Source organism: Hyperolius riggenbachi, chromosome 4 (genome assembly GCF_040937935.1).
Source record: "Hyperolius riggenbachi isolate aHypRig1 chromosome 4, aHypRig1.pri, whole genome shotgun sequence".
NCBI classification, from domain to species: Eukaryota; Metazoa; Chordata; class Amphibia; order Anura; family Hyperoliidae; genus Hyperolius; species Hyperolius riggenbachi.
The window spans coordinates 312428720-312455889 of record NC_090649.1 but is presented as its reverse complement, the minus strand read 5'-3'; the positions used below and the strand labels follow the sequence as shown (position 1 = coordinate 312455889).

Here is a 27170-nt window from a genome sequence, read left to right as displayed (position 1 = left end):
CCTCTGCACTCCACAGCTCCATCTGCCGGTGGGAATTCCTCTCTACAGGTGCATTGCACCTAAGATAGGTTCTGTTATTTCAACGCTTGTGGATGATTTCCGCAGTGTCAGCGCACATCTTGTGTGCTGACCACGGAGATAAATCCCCATTCGTTACAGTGTATGGGCCTGATACATAAAGCGGTGCAAACTGTTTAGCACGGGTGTGCTAAACAGTTAGCACGTGAAGTGGCGTTCGCAGCACTTTGCGTGTGCAAAAGTCCGCGAACGGCACTTCACGTGCTAACTGTTTAGCACACCCGTGCTAAACAGTTTGCACCGCTTTGTGAATCAAGCCCTATGTGTGTGTGTGTGTGTGTGTGTGTGTGTGTGTGTGTGTGTGTGTGTGTGTGTGTGTGTGTGTGTGTGTGTGTGTGTGTGTGTGTGTGTGTGTGTGTGTGTGTGTGTGTGTGTGTGTGTGTGTGTGTGTGTGTGTGTGTGTGTGTGTGTGTGTGTGTGTGTGTGTGTGTGTGTGTGTGTGTGTGTGTGTGTGTGTGTGTGTGCCGCAATCACGCGAAAACGCCTTGACCAATTTGAATGAAACTTGGTATATAGATCCCTTACTATCTGAGATGATATGTTCTGGGGGTCTCGCGGCCCCCCTGCACACGTGGGAGGAGCTAGAAACAGCCAGTCAGATTTCACCCATTCAAGTCAATGGAAAAATGTAAAAGGCTGCCATTCTCACAGTAATCAAGCCAGAGTCCCCACACTTGGCACAGTTGGTCACTTGGCACAGTTGGTCACTTGGTGACCGAGGTTACAAATCCAGGAAAAGTGGGTGGAGCATAAAACAGCCAATCACATTTCAGCCATTCATTTTAAATAGGAAAATGTAAACTGCAGCCATTCTTAGACTGTTAATCGCAGGGTTCTCAAACTTGCCACAGTTGGTCACTGGGTGAATCTGATTAAGATTCAAGAAAGTGGGTGGAGCCTACAACAGCCAATCAACATACACCTATTGATTTTCAAGGGGAATATTTAAACTGCTGCCATTCTTACACTGTTAATGGCAGAGGCTTCAAACTTGCTACAGTCTGTCTTTGGGTAACTGGGGTCCAAATCCACTAAAGGGGCGGGGCCACAAACAGCCAATCAGATTTCCTTGGTGGATAAACTGCTTCCATTCACACATTTTTGATGCCAGGAACCTGAAAGCTCACAAACTTTGTCATTGAGTGACTGTGTCTCCAGGTTACAAAAAGTGGGTGGAGCCAAAAACAAATGTGACTAAGAAAATATTAAATTGTAGCCATTCTTACACCGTTAATGGCAGGGTTCTCAAACTTTGCACAGTTGGTCACTGGGTGAATGAGATTAAGAATTTGAAAGGTAAGTGGAGCCTACAACAGCCAATACAAATTCACCTTTCGATTTTCAAAGGGAATATTTAAGCTGTTACCATTCTTATACTGTTAATAGCAGATGCCTCAAACCTGGTACAGTTGGTCACTGGGTGATTAGGGTTCAAAATCAGAAAGGGGGCAGAGCCACAAACAGCCAATCAGATTTGTTTATTTTTCAATGGGAATATACAAAGTATTGGTATCCAAAGCTGATAAACTTGATAGAGTGACTGTATGTCAAGGTTAGAAAAAGTTCAAGTTTGCCATGGTCAAGTTTTTACATGGCAGGGTTCCCAAACTTGACACAATTGGCCACTGGGTGACTGGGATTAATATTCAGAAATGTAGGTGGAGCCTAAAAACAGCCAATCAAAATTTACCTATTGTCACAGGAGCCCTGGTGGCCAGACCGCAAATTGCCTTCCGATCAGTTTCAGCACACAGACCATGCAAACTGTGGTCGCAATCGGTGCATGGAAATTGATTTAATTTGGGCAGCAGCCTGACCAGAAGGGAGCCTGTGGGTTACGTAAATACACTTTCCACACTAGTTCAGGGTATAACTGCCACCACCTCTGTTACCATGGGACAGAGGAGCCCGCTGACTGTCTGTGCCTAGATCTACAAATAAAAACGGTTAAAACATGCTGTATTCTGTCTAGCCAACAACAAACAATAGTAGCGTCTCTTCAGAGACCTGGGATCAGTTTCTGTGTATGCTGAATAATAGGGTAGCTAGAACAACAACTGACGATAGCGTTGGTTTATTGAAAGCAATATAAATAATTAATATATACAGACAATTATTAAAATCAAGAATTAAAACAGTAATAGCCAGTATGAAATAAAAAGGAGAAAGTACTTAGGGTTTGTGGAAATATGTCCGTTCTGGGAAAACTTGTAGAGTTCCTTTTGTTCAGTTCAGCAAAGTTTAAAATCCAAGCAAACTGGAAAATGTCCTTTGTTCAGTTCCGACAAGATGGCCGCCAACCACATGGTCCCCTGGCTGGCAGAGTGCTTTCGTGAAGGTGGAATTTGGAGGACTCAGGGAGTGGTCTCTTGCAAACACTTTTGAACAATGCCCACCTTTGGGTGGAGCCTCAAGTACAGCCCAGGGGTTGGACAGGGGCGGTGAGCTCCCTGGAGGGGTGCTCTAGGCCCACCAAATATGACATTTGCCATATCTCGGCTTACGCTTTCCGCACACACATGACCATCACATATTCATATTTCTCAGACTAGGCCAGTTCATATGATACCAAACTTGGGCATGTTTGCATGCCTGGTTAAAAAACGGTGGAATCCCCCGAGTTCTGGTTATGGCAGTGGCCCCAATTTACTATCAAAATACTCACAAGATCCGGACCAGCAGAATGATATAACTTTCACATTTCTCACCTGAACGGTATTCCTTAAATATGCAAAAAACCATGTACAACATTCATTTCTTCCTGCTTTTTGCTGCAGCCTGGATGTCTAGTTTCAAGCTGTGACTAGCTTCCTGGGATCGCCCTGTATGAAAGGGACCTTTTGGTTCCTTTAATTAGCATCTGAATGTGAAATCAGCTGGGACAAGCTTTGAGTTTACACCTCTGGCTAACAGATCACAGGCACCAGGTTTCATGAAAAGAACTCTGCTGCTCTTATGAAGACAGCAGAGACCCTCCAGGCTGGACTGAATGGTATCCACAGACATGAGATTCTGATTTGGCAGCGCAAGGCAATCGAGGCAGGAAACCGATTGCGGTTGCGTTTTCGTTTCTCACGGCTGTTCCGTGACACCTCCCCTTCTGGATGCTGTGTAGGGGGTTGCCACCAAGACATCCACCGTAGCAGCCATTGGCGCTGTTGGGTCTAGTTCCCCCTGACACCGGGACAGCCCATCAGCGTTCCGGTGTCGGCTGCCCGCTTCGTGTCGGTCAACCTGGCTGACGGGTCTTGAGCTGCCGGCACGGCGGGAAAACCCATTGGCGCCTGCGGCTCGGTTCAACTGGACAGGTCGCGATCTGCTACCCTCAGGTTTGACCTGACATGGATCGTTCTGGACAGGGCATTTGCGCCACTGCTGACAATGGGCAGTGGTTTGGGTAGGTCAACAGCCAGCCCAAGCAGGGGTTCCCTGCGAAGTGGCTGTGGACCTAAGGGAACCCCGCGGGAATCCCTGGACCTTCCCAGCTCCTGACAGACGGCACATGCTTGGCAGTAGTTTGCTACATCCCTGTTCATCCTGGGCTTATAAAACTGCCTCCAAATACAGGCAAGTGTCTTGCGGACACCAGAGTGTCCTGTCAGGGAATTATCATGTGCGGATTTCAGCACATGTCCCCTGAATGCACTCGGGACCACAAGCCATTTGGTATTTGCATGTGATCTACCGGTAGGGGGCTGTACAGACTCGCTGTACAGTCTCCCACCTTCCCAGTACACCTTGAAAGCGGCCCTGTCTGCGAGGGACTCAGAGGCTTGCTGCCTGAGCACCTCCAGGCTTGGGTCGCTTTGTAGTGCTGCTGTGAGGACGCTGTCAGTTTCAGCCAACTTGCTCATGTCACACGAGGCCAGCGGCTGAAAGGTCTCATCCCTGCAGTCAGAGGAGGGGGAGGAGGCCGGACCTCCCTCCACCTGTTCTGAGCTCGGGGTTCTGAGCAGCTGCGCGGTACTGCTAGCACAGGTATACCTTCGGAATGGCACAGACTGGCATTACTCAAATCATCGTTGCAGGCATCAATGACAGTGACAGGCCTAGACACATTTTCATTACAGACCGTTTGTACATTAAACACAGGTACAGTTACATTTTCATCACAACAGGCAGTTTGTACATCAAACTCAGGTGCCTTTGAAGCAGGCACTATTGAACCTGCTACCCTTGAACTGGGCACATTCAACCCACCTCCCCCTGGTGCTCCCCCAAGTGTAAAGTACCTGGTGGTGGGTGGAGAGTCCGTCTCCTTCCGTGAGCGACAAGGCGGTCGTGGCAGGTTCGTAGTAGGACACAAGCTTGCCCAAATCAGTCCCCAGTGAAACAGGGACTGGGAGATCCTTCATAACCCCAACAACCCTTTCTTGGACTCCCACCACCCAGTCGATCTTCACTTTCGCGTGGGCTATGTGAAAAAGGGTGCCCTCTACTCCAGTAAGGGCAAGGGATCGGCTGGAGCTGATGCTCTCCTTTGGCACAAGGTGTGAGTGAACTAACGTGATGTCAGCTCCGGTGTCTCAGAATCCGGTGACAACTTTGCCGTTCACTTTAACAAGTTGCTGCTGGTCGGTTCGGTCGCGGATTTCCTTTCCGCGGGCAAACAGAACAAAATCTGATGATCCAGGCTGTGGTTCGCTGGCGGGTTGCCTCTGCTGTGGGTGAGGTACAGGTGATGCAGATGATCCAGGTGCTGGTGGTGTCTGTCTCCGCTCCGGACAATCAAATTTCATGTGTCCAGGCTGGTGGCAGTAGTGACAGGTGACCTCTCCAGGGGCTGCAGGCCTGGGTGCAGCAGCTGCGCTGGGAGGCCTCGGTGGCTGACGGCTCACAGGGGCAGGAGAGTCTGCCAGGGTATTGGGCTGACCTCCTCTCCAGCTGGATGGGACAGTTCTGCGTGTATCAGGCACCCAGGTAGTTGCAAAGGTCTCAGCGAGGTTTGCAGCGACAGTTGCTGATGCAGGCTTGCGCTCCAGCACAAACTGTCGTACATCAGCAGGGCAAATGTTCAGAAATTGTTCTAGGACTATCAAGTCCTCCAGGACACCATAAGACCCTTTGGTGAGGCCTAGAGTCCACTGGCGGAGTGTGGTGAGCAAGCTGCTGACCACATCTCGGTACAAATCAGAAGACTTTTTCTGCCAGGCCCTGGACTTTTTGCGATAGGCTTCTGGCGTCAGCTGGTATTTGGTAATGATAGCGTCTTTTATAGTGGCATAATCATTATCTTTCTCCGCAGGCAACTCTGCGAAAGCATCAAGCGCTTTGTAGCGCAGCAAGGGTGTCAGATGTCTGGCCCACTGGTCTTGGGACAGACGATACTGACGGCATGCTTTTTCAAAAGACCGCAGAAACAAGTCAATGTCAGTGTCTTTTTCAATATTAGCAAATTTAAATTTTGCACTTAGCTCCTTCAGCAGGGAGGCTGGGCGAAGAACTCCGGCTGGCCTGTTGCACTTTTGCCATGTTTAGCTCATGCTGTCGTTGGCGCTCCCGTTCTCGCTCAGCAGCATCCCTCTCCGCGTGGCGTTCTGCAGATTGGCGTTCCTCACGCATGTACTGCAGGTACTTGTCCAGGTCAGTCTCCATCAGCTTTCGTAATGCCTGCTGCATTACCGGGTCAGCACCCATGGACAGTCCAGTACTGGCCAGTTCCGGGCGAGTACTTTCAGAAACTCTGGGTTTGGGGTTCACACTGACAGTCTCCTGCGTAACTGTTGTCGCATTGCCCGCAGGTTGCTCAACCTCTGTACGCCTAGGATCTTCAGCCTCTGGTTCCCCTTGACTTGGATCAGATGGGTCGGCGTCTACCTCAGCAGACACATCCGGCTCCCGCAGTTGCTGAGCCTGGGTGTCCCATTGAAACAAGTCATTTACCAGGTCCTGGTGTTTCTTGCGGCCGACTTCAATGCCTCTTGCTTGGCAAAGAGTTTGCAGGTCCGCCAGGCACATGTTCTTGTAGTTCCCGGACATTTCCACGCCAAATTAAATTAAAACTTTTGGGGAGGGGTATTGGCTACACAGTCTCTCTGTATATATAAAAAATATATTGCCTTCCAGCTACACCAACGAATTAGTTCATTTCTGGATAGCTCTAGCGCTACCTTAGATACTTTCAGCACAACACAGGTCCCAACCGCTGCCAAACACTGTCACAGGAGCCCTGGTGGCCAGACCGCAAATTGCCTTCCGATCGGTTTCAGCACACAGACCATGCAAACTGTGGTCGCAATCGGTGCACAGAAATCGATTTAATTTGGGCAGCAGCCCGACCAGAAGGGAGCCTGTGGGTTACGGAAATACACTTTACACACTAGTTCAGGGCATAACTGCCACCACCTCTGTTACTATGGGACAGAGGAGCCCGCTGACTGTCTGTGCCTAGATCTACAAATAAAAACGGTTAAAACACGCTGTATTCTCTCTAGCCAACAACAAACAATAGTAGCGTCTCTTCAGAGACCTGGGATCAGTTTCTGTGTATGCTGAATAATAGGGTAGCTAAAACAACAACTGACGATAGCGTCGGTTTATTGAAAGCAATATAAATAATTAATATTTACAGACAATTATTAAAATCAACAATTAAAACAGTAATAGCCAGTATGAAATAAAAAGGGGAAAATACTTAGGGTTTGTGGAAATATGTCCGTTCTGGGAAAACTTGTAGAGTTCCTTTTGTTCAGTTCAGCAAAGTTTAAAATCCAAGCAAACTGGAAAATGTCCTTTGTTCAGTTCCGACAAGATGGCCGCCAACCACATGGTCCCCTGGCTGGCAGAGTGCTTTCGTGAAAGTGGAATTTGGAGGACTCAGGGAGTGGTCCCTTGCAAACACTTTTGAACAATGCCCACCTTTGGGTGGAGCCTCAAGTACAGCCCAGGGGTTGGACAGGGGCGGTGAGCTCCCTGGAGGGGTGCTCTAGGCCCACCAAATATGACATTTGCAATATCTCGGCTTACGCTTTCCGCACACACATGACCATCACATATTCATATTTCTCAGACTAGGCCAATTCATATGACACCAAACTTGGGCATGTTTGCATGCCTGGTTAAAAAACGGTGGAATCCCCCGAGTTCTGGTTATGCCAGTGGCCCCGATTTAAAGAGACACTGAAGCGAGACTAAATCTCGCTTCAGGTCTTATATATAGCAGGGGCACGTGTGCCCCTGCTAAAACGCCGCTATCCCGCGGCTTAACGGGGGTCCCTTCACCCCCAACCCACCCCCCGCAAACCTGGGTCGGAAAAAGGTCGCTGGAGCTGATCTTCCTGGAGGCAGGGCTAACGGCTGCAGCCCTGCCTCCAGTCGCGTCTATCAGACGCGCATCGCCGCCTCTCCCCCGCCCCTCTCAGTGAAGGAAGACTGAGAGGGGCGGGGGAGAGGCGGAGGTACGCGTCTGACAGACGCGCATGGGGCAGGGCTGCGGCGGTTAGCCCTGCCCCAACCAGGAAGCGCTCCCCCGCTGCTCGGAGGGGGTTTGGGGGGACAGGGACCCCCGTTAAGCCGCGCTATAGCGGCGTTTTAGCAGGGGCACGCATGCCCCTGCTAGCTATGAGGTCTGAAGCGAGATCTATTCTCGCTTCAGACTCTCTTTAATATCAAAATACTCACAAGATCCGGACCAGCAGAATGATATAACTTTCACATTTCTCACCTGAACGGTATTCCTTAAATATGCAAAAAACCATATACAACATTCATTTCTCCCTGCTTTTTGCTGCAGCCTGGATGTCTAGTTTCAAGCTGTGACTAGCTTCCTAAGATCGCCCTGTATGAAAGGAACCTTTCGGTTCCTTTAATTAGCATCTGAATGTGAAATCAGCTGGGACAAGCTTTGCGTTTACACCTCTGGCTAACAGGTCACAGGCACCAGGTTTCATGAAAAGAACTCTGCTGCTCTTATGAAGACAGCAGAGACCCTCCAGGCTGGACTGAATGGTATCCACAGACATGAGATTCTGATTTGGCAGCGCAAGGCAATCGAGGCAGGAAACCGATTGCGGTTGCGTTTTCGTTTCTCACGGCTGTTCCGTGACACCTATTGATTTTCAAGGGGGAACATTTACATTGCTACCATTCTTCCACTGTTAATGGCAGTGGTCTCAAATAGGGATGGTCAGAATGCCAATTTCCGATTCCGCGGTAAATCCGCATTCCGTCATGTACCGATTACCGATTCCGCTTTCCGCTACCATTTTCCGCATTCCAATGCGGAATTTCCGCCGGAAATCGCGGAAATTCCGCCCGACTTTAACATCGATTTTCTCAAAAACTATAAGGTCTTTTTGAAAACTTTTTTTTGCATCTTGTTCAGAAGATTCTGTTTAATAAACCCTGAAAATTTGCTGTTTCTAGGACTTACGGGGGCTTTGCTATTAACCGCTAAAGTCGGCGGATTTTTACTGTAATGTAAAATGCAGGAAATGGGCAGATGCAGATTTTCTGCATTGTACATTACAGTAAAAATCTGCCGACTTTAGCGGTTAATAGCAAAGCCCCCTTAAGTCCTAGAAACACCAAATTTTCAGGTTTCATTCAACCGAATCTTGTGAACAAGATGCAAAAAAAGTTTTCAAAAAGACCTTATAGTTTTTGAGAAAATCGATGTTAAAGTCGGGTGGAATTTCCGCGATTTCTAGCGGAAATTTCCGCAATTTCCGGCGGAAATCCGCCTACGGCACTTGCATTACCGATTTCCGCATTCCGATGCGGAAATGCAATTTCCGATCGGAATTTCGGAAATTGCATTTCCGCGGAATCCGAATGAGCATCCCTAGTCTCAAACCTGATACAGTCAGTTATTGGGTGACTGGGGTCCAAATTCACTAAAGTGGGTGGAGCCACAAACAGCCAATCAGATTTTTTACATTGATTTCAGCCATTCTGTTATTGGCAGGGTTCTCAAACTTGACACAGTTGGCCACTGGGTGACTGGGACTAATATTCAGGAAAGTGGGTGGAGCTTACAGCAGCCAATCAAAATTCACCTTTTGATTTTCAAGGGAAATATTTACATTGCTGCCATTCATACACTCTTAATGGCAGAGGCCTCAAATCTGGTACAGTCAGTCAGTGGGAGACTGGGGTTTAAATTCTGAAAAGGAAGTGGGACAAAAACAGCCAATCAGATTTGTTTAATTTCAATGGTAAAATGCAACTTATTAATGCCAAAGACCACAAAGCTCATAAACTTGGTCAGTGAGTGACTGTATGTCAAGGTTAGAAATAGTGGGCAGAGCCAAAAAATAACTTTTTACATGGGAAAATATAAAGCTATTCTTACACTGTTAATAGCAGGGTTCTCAAACTTGACACAGTTGGTCACTGGGGAACTAGGATTAATATATGGAAAAGTAGGTGGAGCCTACAAGAGCCAATCAAAATTCACCTATTGATTTTCAAGGGGAATATTGAAATGCTGTCATTCTTACACTTGTAATGGCAGAGGTCTCAAACCTGCTACAGTCGGTCATCAAGTGACTGTGGTTCAAATTCACTAAAGGGGTGGAGCCACAAACATCCAATCAGATTTGCTTTTATTTGGATAAACTGCTTCCATACACACAATTTTGATGCCAGGAACCCAAAAGCTCACAAACTTGGTCATTGAGTAGTGACTGTGTGTCAAGGTTACAAAAAGTGGGTGGAGTCAAAAACAGATTTTTTTTTCTGGGAAATTGTAAACTGCAGCCCTTCCTCACTGTTAATGGCAGGCTTCTCAAACTTTGCACAATTGGATACTGGGTGATTGGGATTATTATTCATAAAAGTGGGTGGAGCCTAAAAAAGCCAATCAAAATCACCTGTTGATTTTCAAGGGGAATATTAAAATTGCTGCCATTCTTGCACTGTTAACAAGCCTCAAACCTGGTACAGTTAGTCATTGGGGTTCAAATTCAGAAAAGGGGACAGAGCCACAAACAGTTTCACTTCTTGGGAAAATACAAATTATTGATGCCAAGGACCCCAAAGCTCACAAACTTGGTCATTGAGTGACTGTATGTTCAGGTTACAAAGAGTAGGCGGAGCCAAAACCAAATTTCACTGGGAAAATGTAGACTGCAGGCCTTCTTACACTGTTAATGGCAGGGTTCCCAAACTTTGCCCAGATGGTCACAGGGTGACTGAGATTAATATTCAGGGAAGTGGGTGGAGCCTATATTAGCCAATCAAAATTCACCTGTTGATTTTCAAGGGGAATATATTCAAATTGCTGCCATTTTTACACTGGTAATAGCAGATGCCTCAAACCTGCTACAGTTGGTCATTAGGTGACTGGGGTTCAAATGCTGGAGCGGGGCAGAACCACAAACAGCCAATCTGATTTGTTTAATTTCTATGGGAATATGCAAATTATTGATGCTAAAGACCCCAAAGATCACAAACTTGGTCATTGAGTGTTTATGCGTTAGGGTTAAAAGAAGTGGGCGGAACCAACACCAGTAAAATACATACCCGGGCAATGCCGGGTCATCAGTGGGTGGAGACAAATACAAATTTTACTGGGAAAATGTAAACTGCAGCCATTCTTACACTGTTAATGGGAGGGTTCTTAAACTTTGCACAGTTGGTCACTCAGTGAATGGGATTAATATTCAGAAAAGTGGGTGGAGCCTACAAAAGCGTATAAAGCTTCACCTATTGCTTTTCAAGGGAATATTTATTTGCTACCATTCTTGCACTGTTAATGGCACAGGCCTCAAACCTGGTACAGTTGGTCATTGGGTGACTGGGGTTCAAATTCAGAGAAGGGGGTGGAGCCACAAACAACCCATCAGATTTTTTCATTTCAATGCAAATTATTGATGCCAAAGACCACAAAGCTCACAAACTTGGTCATTGAGTAATTGTTAGGGTTAGAAAAAGTGGGTGAAGCCGACACCAGACAAATACATACCCGGGCAATGCCAGGCAATCAGCCAGTAGAAACATAAAATAGAGTCACAAGAAATTCATGATGGAATTTAAAGTCTTTGGAGAGTTATGAAGATGATCCAAAATGTGATGACTTAATGAACAAGTTTTTGTTTTTGTTTGTTCAGGAATACATGTAGATTATTGTGCATGGAAAAATAAGACATATTCTGAAAATAAGCCCTAATACATCTTTTGGAGCAAAAATTAATAGAAGACGGTATATAATCTTATGAAAACATGGTATATGGTAGAATGAGGAACATGTTCCATTAGATATCATAGATAGAGATGGCCCAAACGGTTCGCTGGAGAACTTCAGTGGTTTGAACGAAAACTTTTCCGGAAGTGCGGAGATGCAGCATTAGGGTCAACTTTGACCCTCTACATCTCTACATCACAGTCAGCAGACACAATGTAGCCAATCAGGCTACACTCCCTCCTGGAGCCACTCCCCCCCTTATAAACGGCAGGCCCCGCCAGCCATTATACTCACTCATGTGCCTGCAGTAATTAGAGAAGGGAAAGCTGCATCAGACTCTTTAATAGGGAAAGATTAGTTAGGCTCTTGTAGGCTTGTTAGCTTGCTCCTTGCTGATTCTTATTTCTAAAATAGCACCCCACAACAGCTCTTATGAGAGCTAATCTTGTTCTTGCAATCTATTTTTTGTGTGTGTGTGTTTTTTAGTGATGGGCGAACAGTGTTCGCCACTGTTCGGGTTCGCCCGGATTTTGGCCTGTTCGGGTTCGGTTCGGCACCCCCCGAACACCTCATGGTGTTCGGGAGGGTGCTCGGGCACGCTGCCCGAACCCGATCAGGCCTTCTGTGTTCGGCCGAACACAGCCGTGTCCGGCCGAACAAAGCCCCCTATAGAGTCCCAGCATAAAGGGAGAGCATGCCCCGAGCGCGGGGGGGGGGGGGTCGGGAATGCCCCCCACCCCTCCCCGCTAAGCTCTCCCTTCTGCTGGACCCTATAAAATTAAATAGAAGTCCCCCAAAGTACCTGTAGCAGGCTGGCAGGAAGAGGACAGGAAGCGGGCAGCCGGCTATCACAGGCGCTAGTACCATCTGGTACTTCCGCCCTCTTTCTGACGCACTTCCTGTTTACATTTGTAAGTCGCGTCAAGAGAGAACAGAAGTACCGCGATGACGCGTACCAGGGTACGTGTCATCATGTAGATGACGCGTACCCTGGTACGCGTCATCGCGGTACTTCTGTTCTCTCTTGACGCGACTTACAAATGTAAACAGGAAGTGCGTCAGAGAGAGGGCGGAAGTACCAGATGGTACTAGCGCCTGTGATCGCTGGCTGCCCGCTTCCTGTCCTCTTCCTGCCAGCCTGCTACAGATACTTTGGGGGACTTCTATTTAATTTTTTAGGGTCCAGCAGAAGGGAGAGCTTAGCGGGGAGGGGTGGGGGGCATTAAAGACCCCCCCCCCCCGCGCTCGGGGCATGCTCTCCCTTTATGCTGGGACCCTATAGGGGCCCCAAAGGGACATGTTCGGGTTGGGTTCGGGGTTTGGCCCGATCATGCCGAATATCGGGGGCATGTTCGGCCGAACCCCCCCGAACCCGAACATCTGGATGTTCGCCCATCACTAGTGTTTGTGTGTCCCACTGACACTTGTGTTGCATAGACAGCCTTGCTAATTCATACTGTGTGTGTGCCACTGCCAGCAAGGCCCAGCACATTCAGTGACTACCTGTGTGTGTGACAGGTGCACATTGTAATACTGATCACTGCATATACCTACATGTTGTGTTCAGTGCACCCACCTCATCATTGCATATACCTACCTGTTGTGTTGAGTGCATCCACCTCATCACTGCATATACCTACCTGTTGTGTTCAGTGCACCCACCTCCGGACGTCACTACCTCGTGATGTGCATTGCCATGCCTGCTGCCTTACTTGGATGTGTGGTGGTAGCCATTTCTCAGGCTCCAACTCTGGACCGGAATCGAACCCTGATTCCCCGGTCATTACCCGTGATCACAATGGCAGACTTGCCCTCCATAACAGATTCTCGTTACAGGCAGTGAACAGCCAGCAGAAAAAGTAATTTTAATAAATAGATGTAAGCTTTAACTATGTTAGAGAAAGAACCATTGAAAGTTGATAAGGCAGTCAGACATTACCTGATATCACTGAGTGAGAAGGAGCAATCTCGCCATGGTGCGCAGTAGTCCAACACGGCCGTCACTACACAAACAGCTGTTTGCGGTGTGTTACACAGTGAGTTTGGTCTGTCAGTGTGAAGCAATACACTAATTACACTACCTAAATGATGTATACACATGCAAGATGTTTTAAAGCACTTTTGGCCTGCAATTTAGCATTCCCTTAAAACGCTGCTTTGCATCAAATCCAGATTTTTCCCCGGGACTTTTGGCATGTATCCCACTCCGCCATGCCCCCTCCAGGTGTTAGACACCTTGAAACATCTTTTCCATCACTTTTCTGGCCAGCATAAGTGTTTCTAGTTTTCAAAGTTCACCTCCCCATTGAAGTCTATTGCGGTTCGCGAAAGTTCACATGAACCAAACTTTTTGCGGAAGTTCGCAAACCCGGTTCGCGAACTGCAAATCGGAGGTTTGGGCCATCTCTAACCATAGACCTGATGAAACGTATCGGTATAGCAAATGCCTACTTGAAGTTGCTTCTGCCAAAGAGGTAAACTAGATATTGGCAAACATCTTTGGCTACTATTTGGGGGGGACACATCTGCTTCTTTTGTGAATTCCGTTTTATCTCATCTGGTAGCCATCCAGGGTGGGTAGTTGTTTGAACAGGTTTTTTTTTTGAGGGTATAGTATGTGTAGAGGGGAGTTTGGCTTATCTGCAGGTTGGCTTATCCGTGAGTAAATAAGACATGTATATAATCATAACTGCACAACAAGGAGAAAGAAAGAGATGTGTGCTCTATCCAGGTTCAACAGACTATATACTGGCTGCCTAATTGTCTAGTGACTAATTAAAAATAGCATAGCATTTGCTCATAGCATCTGCTCGCCAGAATATGCAGGGTCTAGAACTAACTCCCTACATCTCTGCAGGAGTTGACCTACGCAAAATCCATTGCATCTCAACAGGGCACAGCATGTAGGCCTCAGGGGCTCACTGGACGGCAGATAAGCAGCGGCGGCTGAGGGAACACTCCGGCGGAGGGCAGTGTGTGGATGTGTTGTGCCCGGCGACGCCCCCAGCCATTCATTTCGGCCGTGCTGCCTCTCTCCTTCCCTCCTTCCCTATTGGCCAGCAGCAGAATTTGATGGGACGCAGCCAATCAGCTGCGTTATACAGCTGTCAGCCGCAAAATTTTATGTGACACGTGACGTCCACAGGGCCGCGATCTACCAAATAGGCGATCGCAATCTACAGGTAGATCGCAATCAACCTAATGGACACCCATGATGTATATAATCATGACACATAACAGAAAATACAAATACAGGACAGTACATCTAACCACAGTCTATTTTACCATTACAACCAAGAGCCGTTTCCACCTGTCAGCGCTCTTCCCATTCATTTGGCCATAACTTTGGCCTAACTGCTTCTCACACCTGAATAATCTATATCTTGGGGGGAGGGGGGGGGAGTTTGCCACGAATTAGGCTTTTTGTGGCCAATAATTGTTTTCAGTAATTGCTTTATTTTCTATGCATTGTATAGGGGAAAACAAGAAAGAAATAAAAAATAAAGTATTTCTCCAATTCCATCCCCTATGGTTTTAAAATAAGCAATGCTACTATAAATTAAACACACCCATTTTATTTGCCCATTCATCCCAGCTATCACAACATTTAAATTATGTTCCTAATACAATGTATGGTGACAATATATAAGGTGGATTTTTTGTGTTTGGGTTTTTTTGTATGCGGTCAACAATTACAAGTCATTATTTACTACAATAACAGTAATATACCCTCATGACATACATATTATAAAAAAACAAAAACTAAGCCCCTTAGGCAACTATTTATATATATTTTTTAAAGTGTTATTTTTAATTTATTTTTTTTCGAAGTTATTGTTTATAAACTGTGGGGAGGGCTTTGGAAGGGATTCATTTTATTAATTAAAAATGTATCCTAACTGAGATTTTACTTTTCTACCACTAGATAGCGCTGCAAACACTTTCCTGGGTTATCAGGAAGTGTTACTTTTTTTTACACTTTCTTTTATTTTCTTTATTATGAATAGACATGGCCCCTGATCAGGATCTTGTCCATTCATTTCAGGCACTGTGATTGGGCTCAGGGAACACTTGTTCCCCTTCACCAATCGCCACCACGTAAATGCCACCGGGAACGAGGGCCATGCGTGCGCATGCACGTGCAACCACCGCTGTAACACTGGGCGCATATACGCGTCCAGTAAGACTTAAAGAGGAGCTGTTAGGTATAAGGTCTCAGAGAAAATAAACACATATATCAGTAGCTAAATATAGGCTGTACTTACATTACATATGCATTTCACTGTCCACATTTGGATTTCACAGAATTTTTATATAGTATATGCAGAGAATGATGCTCCTGACAGCTCATGGCAGGTTCCATGTTTGTCTGTCTCCTATGAAGCCAAATGTGTCGTCATGTCCTCCCTGCTTCCTGATCACAGAAAAGCTCGTACTGAATAACAGTAGTGTGCAGTGAATATTAATTAGCCATGTGGCTAGGAACAATAGCGGACTCCTGCAGTGTACTCTGCCGGGAGATTTATCAGTGCTGTGCGCTGGACTGAGTTACATGCTATTGTTACTTGACCCTGTAACTTCTCATTAGCAGCCGAGGGGAGAGCCCCAGAATGCTTTGCAGTATGGAATGCGGCTTGCGTCTTCTTAAGAGCTTGGGAATAACAGCTTTGCTGATAAGCACACATCAAATGTAAGAGAGATTTTTATCTTCAGTAATGCCTTTTTGGCTTCCTTCTAAACTGTTTAACACAGGAGAATAGAGGTTTAAATTAGCTTTTGTAGCCTGACAGTTGCTCTTTAAGGAGCTTCTTTCTGGATGACTATAGTCATCCAGATACACTTAAGTGGTTAATTTAACAAACAACATATGGATTCTTGGCTAGTAGTTTTATGATAATAGATGTGATGGGTACAATGTTCATTTTGCATAATTCACTGAGTTCCTGTTAATGTTGTTTTGATTTATTGGTTCTATGCAGGCTGAGCCTACTTTTGTGTATCATTTCTTTTCTTATATATGCCTGTAACATCCGCTGGTATTGCGGCTGCGGGCACGCAGGGTGGCTCCGGAGCCACTTTTGAGCCATGTACTGAGGCCTCATCCGTTCCGCCGGCGTCTAGTACGCCGGGGACGGGACTGTCTTGTGCTCATAGGGTCGCTGTCGAGACGGGACCTTTGTGCTGGGAGAAGGCGCGTCAGCTGACCTACCGGTCAGCTGACGTCACAGGAGACTCACAGCGCTCGGATTGGCTGATTGGAGATGGGCGCGGCTGTGAGCTCTCCACAGCTTCATAAGCCTTTGCTGGTCACTCGCAGCTTGTCTGCTGTTGCGAATACGTCAGTGTTAGCGCTCAGACCTTAGACTAGTATCTGGTGTGCTTTGATCTGGGAGGAAACCAGGGATTTCACACAAGACTAGGACTATTGTTATTGTTATATTGTTGATTACCTGTGTATGATTCTGGCTTACCTCTGACCTTGCACTTGCTATACGATTCTGTACTTCTGACTATCTGACTCTGTTACTGAACCTTGCCTGAAATACTACTACTCTCTTGCCTGCCGATTTTGTACTGCTCTATACCTCTCTGTTGCCGACCTCTGCCTGTCTGACCATTCTACTCTCCAGTGAGCCCTTGCCACTGGAGAGGTGCTCTGAAAGTACCCACCAGCTCCTCTGGTGAGGTTTAGTTAAACTATCCAGTTATATTTGCTGAGAGTACCCACCAGCTCCTCTGGTGGGGGTTCTGTTACTATTCAGCTTCTGTTGCAGCTAGTAACCACCAGCTCCCCTGGTGAGGTCTAGCACTGTTGTTGCAGCTAGTACCCACCAGCTCCCCTGGTGAGGTCTAGCACTGTTGTTGTAGATAGTACTCACCAGCTCCTCTGGTGAGATCTATCCATTTATTCTACTGTTGCACCAAACACTATTCACCTCAGTATCTCAGCCTTCTATACTTGCATTATTGGTGATACTGCAGATCACCACATAATCGGGTATAGAGTCTGTATTATTGGTGATTCTGCAGATCACACAATAATCAGACGTCTGTGTTCCTACACCAATCGTTACAGAACAGCAGACCGAAAATGACCATGAATACACTGGCCAGTCATGTTGAAGTGATGATCACGGCTGCCAATCAGTTGTCTCTCCTGGTTGACACCCAGCAGACTCAGACTTGCCAAATATCTGAGGTGATGCAAAACATTCAAACACACACTGCACCAGTGTCATCCCTTTTGTTCTGGAACCCAGGTTGCCTCTTCCAGGGAGGTTTTCTATGCATAGGGCCGATTTTCAGAGTTTTAAAAATCGGTGCCTTTCATACTTTGAATTATGTTCTACCGCATCGGGGTCCGGGAGTCAGAAGGTCATTTTAATAAAAACTTTATTATTAGGAGAATCACAAACATGGGCTTATAGTCTTCCCGATACTCATGAGGCCTTGGCATCTGTTCAGGATTTCTTTGAAGCAATGGCAGTTATATATGATGATCCCGATTTAACGTTAACGTCAGAAAGGAAGCTTAAGACCCTCAGTCAAGGGCATTGCACTGTCGAGATGTATGCAGCGGAATTTAGAAGGTGGGCAGTGACAGCCAGATGGGGGCAACATGCTTTACTCAATTTGTAAAAAAGAAGGACGGTGGCCTTAGGCCATGTATCGATTACAGGGGTTTGAATAAGATTACAGTAAAAAATCGTTATCCTCTGCCCCTGATCGACGATTTATTCTCTCAGATTACTGATGATGGTGTATTTACCAAACTTGATCTTAGGGGGGCATACACCCTGATCCATATAAGAGAAGGTGATGAGTGGAAGACGGCGTTTAACACGCCCGACGGGCACTACGAGTATCTCGTTATGCCCTTCGGGTTGTGCAACGCACCCGCCATCTTCCAGGAACTGATTAATGAGGTCTTCAGGGACGTTCTGGGGCGATTTGTCCTCGTCTATTTGGACGACATCCTCATTTTTTCACCTACCTTGGCTGAACACAGGGAACATGTAAAGTAAGTTTTGAGAAAGTTGCGGCAGAAATCCCTGTACGCCAAAATAGAAAAATGTCTCTTTGAGGTTTCGGAGGTTCCTTTTTTGGGGTATGTGATCTCTACAGCAAGGTTGTCTATGGACCCCAAAAAGGTATCAGTTGTCCTGGAGTGGCCTCAACCTTTGGGTTTGAAGGCACTTCAGCGATTTCTTGGCTTCGCCAATTATTACAGAAGGTTTATAAAGGGGTTTTCTTCTGTGGTATCACCCCTTACTGAACTTACCAAGAAGGGGGCAGATACTTACAACTGGTCGTCAGAGGCACAAGCTGCTTTTTCATCACTCAAACAGTTGTTTTGTTCTGCCCCTATCTTGAGACATGTGGATGTGTCCCTTCCCTTCATCGTGGAGGTGGATGCTTCAGAGATTGGAGTGGGGGCTGTGCTGTCCCAGCATTCTGGCCTACAGGGCAGATTGCATCCATGTGCGTTTTTTTCTAGTTTTCTCCCGCCGAGAGAAATTATGATATTGGGAATTGTGAGCTATTGGCCATCAAACTCGCGTTTGAGGAGTGGTGACATTGGCTTGAGGGGGCTGAACATACGATAACAGTCTATACGGATCATAAGAACTTAGAGTATATTGATGGTGCTAAGCGTCTTACTCCCAGACAGGCTCGTTGGTCTTTATTTTTCACACAGATTTATTATTACCTACAGGCCGGGTAGTAAAAACGTTAAAGCAGATGCGTTGTCTAGATGCTTCAAGCCTGAGTCAGTGCAGCCCGCCACTCCAGTAGGCATTCTTCCCAAGAAAGTGGTTCTTGCGGCTGCTGAAATTCGGGATGAGCAGGCTTCGCCTGTAGCCTCCACTCAACTAGACAAGAAGAGACAGTCTGAGGGATGGGAGTTCATACCAGGTGACATAGTGTGGGGTCTACCATCCAGGTTGAGAGAGATTAGATCTCCCTCTGTCTCCTTATCCAGGTCGCTTGTGCCCATCCCTCTCCCTCCCTCCCTGTGATGTCTCATGCAGACAACCTTGGGGAAAAGTTTCATGGTTTGCATCCTGACAGACCAGGGGGATCGTGTCCGGAGTCCACGCCTAGAGGTGGGGGGGTACTGTAACATCCGCTGGTATTGCGGCTGCGGGCATGCAGGGTGTCTCCATAGCCACTTTTGTGCCATGTGCTGAGGCCTCATCCGTTCCGCTGGCGTCTAACACGGCGGGGACGGGACTGTCTTGTGCTCATAGGGTCGCTGTCTCGCGCGGGCGCACGCGGAGACAACGCTGTTACTGAACCTTGCCTGAAATACTACTACTCTCTTGCCTGCTGATTTTGTACTGCTCTATACCTCTCTGTTGCCGACCTCTGCCTGTCTGACCATTCTACTGTCCAGTGAGCCCTTGTCACTGGAGAGGTGCTCTGAAAGTACCCACCAGCTCCTCTGGTGAGGTTTAGTTAAACTATCCAGTTATATTTGCTGAGAGTACCCACCAGCTCCTCTGGTGGGGGTTCTGTTACTATTCAGCTTCTGTTGCAGCTAGTACCAACCAGCTCCCCTAGTGAGGTCTAGTACTGTTGTTGCAGCTAGTACCCACCAGCTCCCCTGGTGAGGTCTAGCACTGTTGTTGCAGATAGTACTCACCAGCTCCTCTGGTGAGATCTATCCATTTATTCTACTGTTGCACCAAACACTATTCACCTCAGTATCTCAGCCTTCTATACTTGCATTATTGGTGATACTGCAGATCACCACATAATCGGGTATAGAGTCTGTATTATTGGTGATTCTGCAGATCACACAATAATCAGACATCTGTGTTGCTACACCAATCGTTACAATGCCTCATCTTTGTAAAATACTTTGATTATCAATAAAAATTGATAGTTGGAAAAAAAAAAGAAAAACAGTGTTCAGGTACACTTTAAGCAGCTTCACCAGTTGAGATGTACTGCAAATCCTGAGAAGGTTTTGCTTTAAGTGAGTGTATACTGCATGACTTATCCAAAGTGGAAGTTTAAAGATGAATACCTCTGGAAATAACTACTTCTCCACAACATGAAATGTAAGAGGATAGAATTCTAATTGTAGGTCCCATATTAACACTTATCCACCCAAAAGGGCTCACAAAACAAAGTCTTCCCAAATCTGGAGAACATCGCCAAGTCTTACAGTTGATGCTGCTCAATAGATTGCTCAGATATTTACGTGCCCTGTTGTCCAAGAACACAAAATAGGCACCTTGCTGAGAGAGGAGACAGTGGTCTTTCTCATCCAGCTGCACCCATTTGTGTGGGCCCACTACCTAATACAATGTCTTTGTGACAAGGGTGTAATACTGCTACTAGTGGTCATTACACCAATTTGTATGTTGCATGTATTTTTAGCTAGATTAGTGGCTTTAATACAAATGTATGCACTGCGGCTGTTATTACTATGCCACTGAATACAGTATTCTTTATAAGAAGCAGGCTAGTGGCTCAGCTTGAAGACAGAAGCCATTCACTAGAGTAAACCTAATCATGGATATCTTATTAAAACAGAACAATAAAAACAAGTTTAACAGCATAATCTTCTTCCAGTGAAATATATTAAATGCATAAAGCTTCAAGACATACAAAATGAAAACCTTGTAACGTTGCATAGTGAAAGTTTATGTAGCAATTTATACATTTCAAAACAAAAGGCATTGTTTTTACTGCAGGATAAATCGCCTTGACGCAAAAAAAAAAGCCGTCAGCATTGTAGAATATTAATGTTATAATAAATTCTCTCTTTGAACAGCGCACATAAAATGTAATTACCTTTGTCAAAATACAATGATCAGTTCAGTGCTGATTTTTTTTTTAACACCTTGTTCATTTTATTTTTGTAGCATCCAGTCATTTGTTTTTATGATTATGTGCTAACTGGAATTTCTGTTGTGAATTTGTCAGATGACAAAGAAGATGAAGAAACTGGAAAAGGATACAAACACCTGGAAAATGCGCTTTGAGAACTGTAATAAAGCTCTGCTGGATATGATTGAAGAGGTGAGAAATGTTACATCAAATCACCACTGGCCAACCGAGCTGCCGATTACATTTTTCTTTTCCCTGACAGTCTTGGCTATTTATATTTACTGCTTTTAAGAACAGGCCTTATTTAACCCCAGGTAAAAACATTTTGTTAGGAAGAGCAGGCAGAGGGAAGTAAATAAAAACATAAAGAACAGACACATTGTAACACTGGATCATCGCATATGCAACAATATGCCTTGCAGTCACTGGAACATTGGCAAGAACAGACATCATTGCATGTGCCTTGTTAGACTCTATACACACCTGCATCAAACTGAAAGCTGTCCCTGACACCCGCCAAGTATTCTGTGATGCCTGAGACAAGAATATATTAAGATGAATGGCTTGGCAGAAAAGAAATACCGCGTTCGCTTCACATAGTGCTGCGTTACGTTGGTCTACTCTAAATGAAGGCAGCGGTGTTCTTCCACACTGTGGTCTCCATTCTCCTGAATGTCCTCTGCTTAGGAGAGCACTGATGTAATGGTATGCTCAAACACAAGCCCACAGGGCTCTGTCCTCCCTCTGTGCAGATTGTTGCAAATCACTTTGTAACAGCTTGTCAGTTTTTAGATTGTTATATTTTGTTAAAAAATGTTCAATAATTCATCAGGGTAAGTGTACAGTTTTGACGGTGATAATATCTCAGTTAAAAATGTATGCTTAGGAAAGAGATTGCATTTAAAGAAAACCTGAACTGAAAATTAAAAATCAAAATAACCATACTCAAGTCATACTTACCTCCTGTGTAGACTACTCCTCAATCTCTTTCTCCTGTCCTGCATCCTGTTTGTCCACTGGTCCACTGTGATCAATAGAATTCTCCGTCCTCCATTTTGAAAATGGCCATTACACCATAACAGCTTTCTGGTCAGCACACAGTTAAACTGTAACATCGCCCACTTGAGCCATAGGGAAACATAGACACATCAGTTCTCCTCTCAGCTGTAACTGACAGCAACTGATATATAACTGACAGCAACTGATATATTTCAGTTCTGACAAAATGTTGTCAGAACTGGAAGGGATCATTGTTAGAAGAATATGGTGAGTTTCTGAGAGGAACTGATGGCAAGGTAACTATGTAATGTTCATTTGAAGTTACATCATGTGTTTATTTTAAATAATTTTACTCAGTACAGGTTCTCTTTAAAGAATAACTGCCATTTAAAGAGAGGCTGTAAGGACATATAGCAGAATGTAGCAGAGATCACCTGACAGAACTAAAGACGTCACCACCAGTGATACATTTCAGAATGTAAATCAGGTATAGAAAAGATTTTACAACGGGCATTCTGTCACTATAGCTCCCGTTCATAGATCTGGCCATATGCTGTGTCTATCCATGTGCCCTCTTAGTGCACGTTCCTGCATGGCTGTGTCTAGTAAGCTTTACCAGGAGCAGAATGAGCAATGTATACATTTTAACATGTTTTCACCTTAGGTACACATTAAGCACAGTTCTCTGCTTAATAAATATTGATCTAAGAAGGCAGAATAATTTGTACGCTCCTTTTATTCTTGGTTGTTTTGTTTTTGGGCTCCTCTTGCAACCATGTACTGTAGTGGCTAGTTTACTAGAATTTGAATGGTTAGGGCATTTCTTGCTGCCAGTTTTGATCTGAAGAGCAACCCGAGTAAACTTAAAGTAAAAACTGCCCGAACGAAAATGGGGATTACATCTTCAGAAGTACACTATAGTGGTTGTCTGTTGTTGACCCAATCTTGTTCAATACTGTTCACATCTTCCCTTGTCTTACATACTATTCTTAGTGGCTCCTGGCTCTGCCCCTTGTTCCTGCACATTAGGGGTCCTTACGATCTGGTCCAGAAGATCCTGTATTCTAGGGTTCCTTCTGTAAGCAGTAAAATATGCAGTGAAATACGTAAGGACTGCATGAACTGCAGGGGAGTAGTACCTGAGGAGATGCCTAGAAACAACCCGCTCCCCCCAGCTGAGCATAACCAACAATAGTGACATGCTAAAACACAATGTGGAAATACATATTTTTTTGTAGAGTCCTGTGAATGAAGCCTGAGCTCCCTCATTCTGAGTATTGGCAGCCTGGCAGTTCATGCTATGCTAACCCCCTCCACATACAGTACTGCTGTATATAGTTCTGTGCCAGCACCGGCTACGCTACATCCCCCAGAAGGCAATTGGAAAAGACAAGAGGGCACCTCTAGGAAGGTCAAAAATAAAAGATACCTGTCTGTTGATATGCGACCGTGGTGTCTAAGTGACAAAAGTATGTATTTCCACAGTGCTTTATAAGAAGACAATACTATTTAGATGATGGGAAGAGGGAGAACAGTGAATACTACACATTTTAGAAGCTTGGCTCAGGGGTGTAACTACAAATCATGGAGTTCCCCAGCAAAATGTTGATTGGGTCCCCCAATGGCCACACCCTTGCCAACCCCTTGAGACCCTGAAATCCAGAGGCACCATCTTACAAGGGTCATACAAGTGTGGACATCATAATTTTCACACCCAAAACAAGTGTAGCCACCAAAACACCTGATCTGAAGGATGGACCTCTGTATCAGAGGTAGTGAAGTAGTAGTTGGGGTACAGCTCTGAGGCCCCCCCCCTTGTGGTCACAATAGGCAACCACTGTAAAGGCAGGTGGGGAGATTATCCTGACCCCACTCAGGAATAAGAAGTTACTCTCTGTAGATAGTAGAAAGGGTCACAACCCTCCACCAAGGGTGGATACAATATTATATAAGAGAGAACAGAGGCGCCAAAAGGATGAAAGGGGTTTTAAAGGAGCTTAAAAGCCAAAACTTGGTAATTAGAGGAGGCAGTGGTGGACTTACCCCCTCCAAGCAGACACAACACGACTGTACATTAAGTCTATTTATTAACGAACTCCAGATAAAACAAAGTAACGTGTTTCACGTGTTTCACGGGTCAGCGCCCGCTTCCTCAGGCAATAGAAAAAGGAGTTACAGCATCTAGCAAAACAAACGACACTCAGCGCCTCTGCTTTGTTTTATCTGGAGTTCGTTAATAAATAGACTGAATGTACAGTCGTGTTGTGTCTGCTTGGAGGGGGTAAGTCCACCACTGCCTCCTCTAATTACCAAGTTTTGGCTTTTAAGCTCCTTTAAAACATCTTTTATCCTTTTGGCGCCTCTGTTCTCTCTTATATAATGGAAGGACAATGGACTTACTGTAGATAAATAAATATTTTTATTACTAAGCAACCAAATGGTAGAGCTGTGTCTGGAGTTAGGCTTTAATATAATTACATGAACCCCATTTCCCTTAAAAATACTGCAAACTGTATCAATTTGTACAATATTAAACTACATGGAGCTCATTTATCTTCTCTTGGTTCAATTCTTCTTCCAACAGAAAGCGATGAAAGCGAAAGAATATGACTGCTTTGTGGTAAAAATCGAGAGGTTGGAAAAGTTGTGCAGAGCACTGCAGGAAGAAAGAAGTGAACTATACAAAAGAATAAAGGAAGCCAAAACACCAGATAATAAAGAGGTGGAGGATGATGAGGACCTACCTGATGAGGAGGACATTGACACGACAGCACACAATGAAAGCTCGATTGCAGAACCTTCTGGAATAGATGAAAAAATCATCAAAGATCTAGAAACAGCCTTTATGGTGAGCCACTTTTTGGTGGAGTCCACAGAAGGAAGCAGTCTGGAATGCCTGCGATCAGACCCCAGCAATTTAGCTACAACAGCTCAGCAGACAGCAGAGTCATTACAAGGTGCAGCCTGTCCAGATGCAGTCATAGAGAAGCCTTCAAAGGATCAACCACAACAGACCTCAGCAGAATGTAATAATATGGAAGATGTAGATTAGTCCAGACTTTAACTGAAGTGAAGAGGCAAAGGGTCATTTTTAAAGAAAGTATAACAAGAAGAATAGGGAGGCTGGCAGCTTTCTTCAATTTAAAAAATGATGTCCATCTGTTTTCCTGATCCTCAGCCAAAGAAACTGGCACAGAACCAGCATGCTGATCAGGTGCTCTATCTCAAATCTGAATTCGCTGGCTGCATGCTTATTCCAGGTTTGGGACATGCACAAAAAACAAACAAACAAAATACATAGCAGGACAGACATTTTTTATAGGAGAACACAAATGGAAGCCTCCATATTTTTCTCACTACAGGTGGTGTTGAAAACCCATCTAATCATGAATTTAAAAATGCATAGCAGGGCTCTTGCTGTCTTATTCAGTACTACCCTGCATTACTAATCCCCACAACTTATTTACTGACTAGTAGGTACTGATCACAAACTTCTGAGCTGGGATCGGGTAGCTGCTGACTAGTTTTGGAAATCCAAGTTCCCATAGATTAAGGCTGCTTTCACAGTGAGACGTTACAGGCGCACGTTACTGCAGCCTGTAACGCTCCCCAACGCACAGCAATGTAACTGCAATGGGCTGTTCACAGTGCCCACGTTGCGTTACATTGTAACGCTGCACGTCAATCTAAAGTGCAGCATGCTACGGCGTTAGAGCGGCTTTGCCGCGTTAGCCTGCTTGCACAGGTGCAGTGATTAGCCACATGGCTAATTAATATTCACTGCACTGTGCTGACATCACTGGCAGGACCACGTGATGCGGAGTGTTCCGCTCACGTGGTCTCCACCAGCGCATGCGTACTATAGTACGCATCACGGACACATCAAAGAGCCGCTTAACGCAGCTCTTTGCTAACGTCCTCTGCCACCACCACCATGCGTTGCGTTAGGTGCACGTTATGCGACCTTAACGTAGCACCTAACGCAACGTCTTAGTGGGAAAGAAGCCTAAAGATAGATGGTGTATATATCTGCAAGCATTACCTAACGTGGTAGTCCTGTTTTATATTTTTGAAATGGGTGGACTTTAATTCTACAAACTGTCAGTAAACAGTTCAATTAACTGATGTGTACATGTTGCCAAGCATTTAGAGGAAGCCATACTTCATTGCTGTATTTATGGGATTTAAATAAAATATTGCAGTTTTAGGCATGGGCTGATTTTGTCTTCCTTCCTGAATATAGACTGAGACTTGCTGACCTGAATCTTGCACTGCTTATTTTCAAGGGTCTGAGCACTAGTTTGCTAGCAAAGCTTTGTTTTCCATGGATTCTCAGATTAATCTTTTCCAACTTTTAACTGTGGGAAAAAAAAAAAATTAGAAGTTTATTGGCAACGATGTCTTCTCACCTGTGATCCACTATGCTTCTTTAGGGCCTTATCCGCTGACTGGGGTTGTCATTGTGAGCAGTGTGAGCTTACCCCAGTGAGACTTCAAAAGTGCCCGATATTGCAGTGAGCTATTTCCATTTCCTATGGAGTCACAAGTGCACTGCCTGCTGCATTTTTTGAGGGATTGTGTCCCAGTACAACTGAATGGGACTTTGCATTCACACCAAAAATCTCATAACAAAATAGTCACTATGATTGAATGTTTCCTTCCTAGTAAGAATACATATACAGTACATGAAAACCACAGGGTAAATGTCTTTCCCCCACACACATACATGTACTGGTTTCTTTTGTAGCTCCTGAACTGTAAACAAAGTAGAGTACTATAGAGTTCTCCATAGTAGACACAGAGCCCCAAAAAATAATGGCAAGAATTTTTACTACACAGCAGATGCCTTAAAGGAAACCTGAGGTGAGAGGGATATGGAGGTTGACATATTTCTTTCCCTTTAAATAATGTACATTGCCTGACTATCCTGCTGATCCACTGCTTCTATAAATGTTAGCCCTGAACAAGCATGCAGATCAGACGTCTCTTACTCAAGGCTGACTAGATAAGCTGCTTGCTTGTTTCAGGTGTGTGATTCAGACACTACTGACCAGAAAGATGAGCAGGATTGCCAGGTAACTGGCATTTTTTAAAACACACACTCTCCTCAGGTTCCCAAATGTCT

The 27170-nt window shown here is 45.3% G+C and overlaps 1 protein-coding gene across 1 annotated transcript in view; it reads left to right on the top strand.

Moving 5' to 3' along the window:
• TXLNB (taxilin beta) overlaps positions 1–26252 on the top strand; it is a 121949-nt gene extending 95697 nt beyond the window's left edge. The window contains exons 9-10 of the mRNA XM_068231685.1: positions 21143–21238; positions 24630–26252. Of these exons, the coding sequence (XP_068087786.1) occupies positions 21143–21238; positions 24630–25097 (564 nt within the window). The 3' untranslated portion in view covers positions 25098–26252. The remainder of the gene's footprint in view (positions 1–21142; positions 21239–24629) is intronic.
• Positions 26253–27170: the final 918 nt, after the last annotated feature.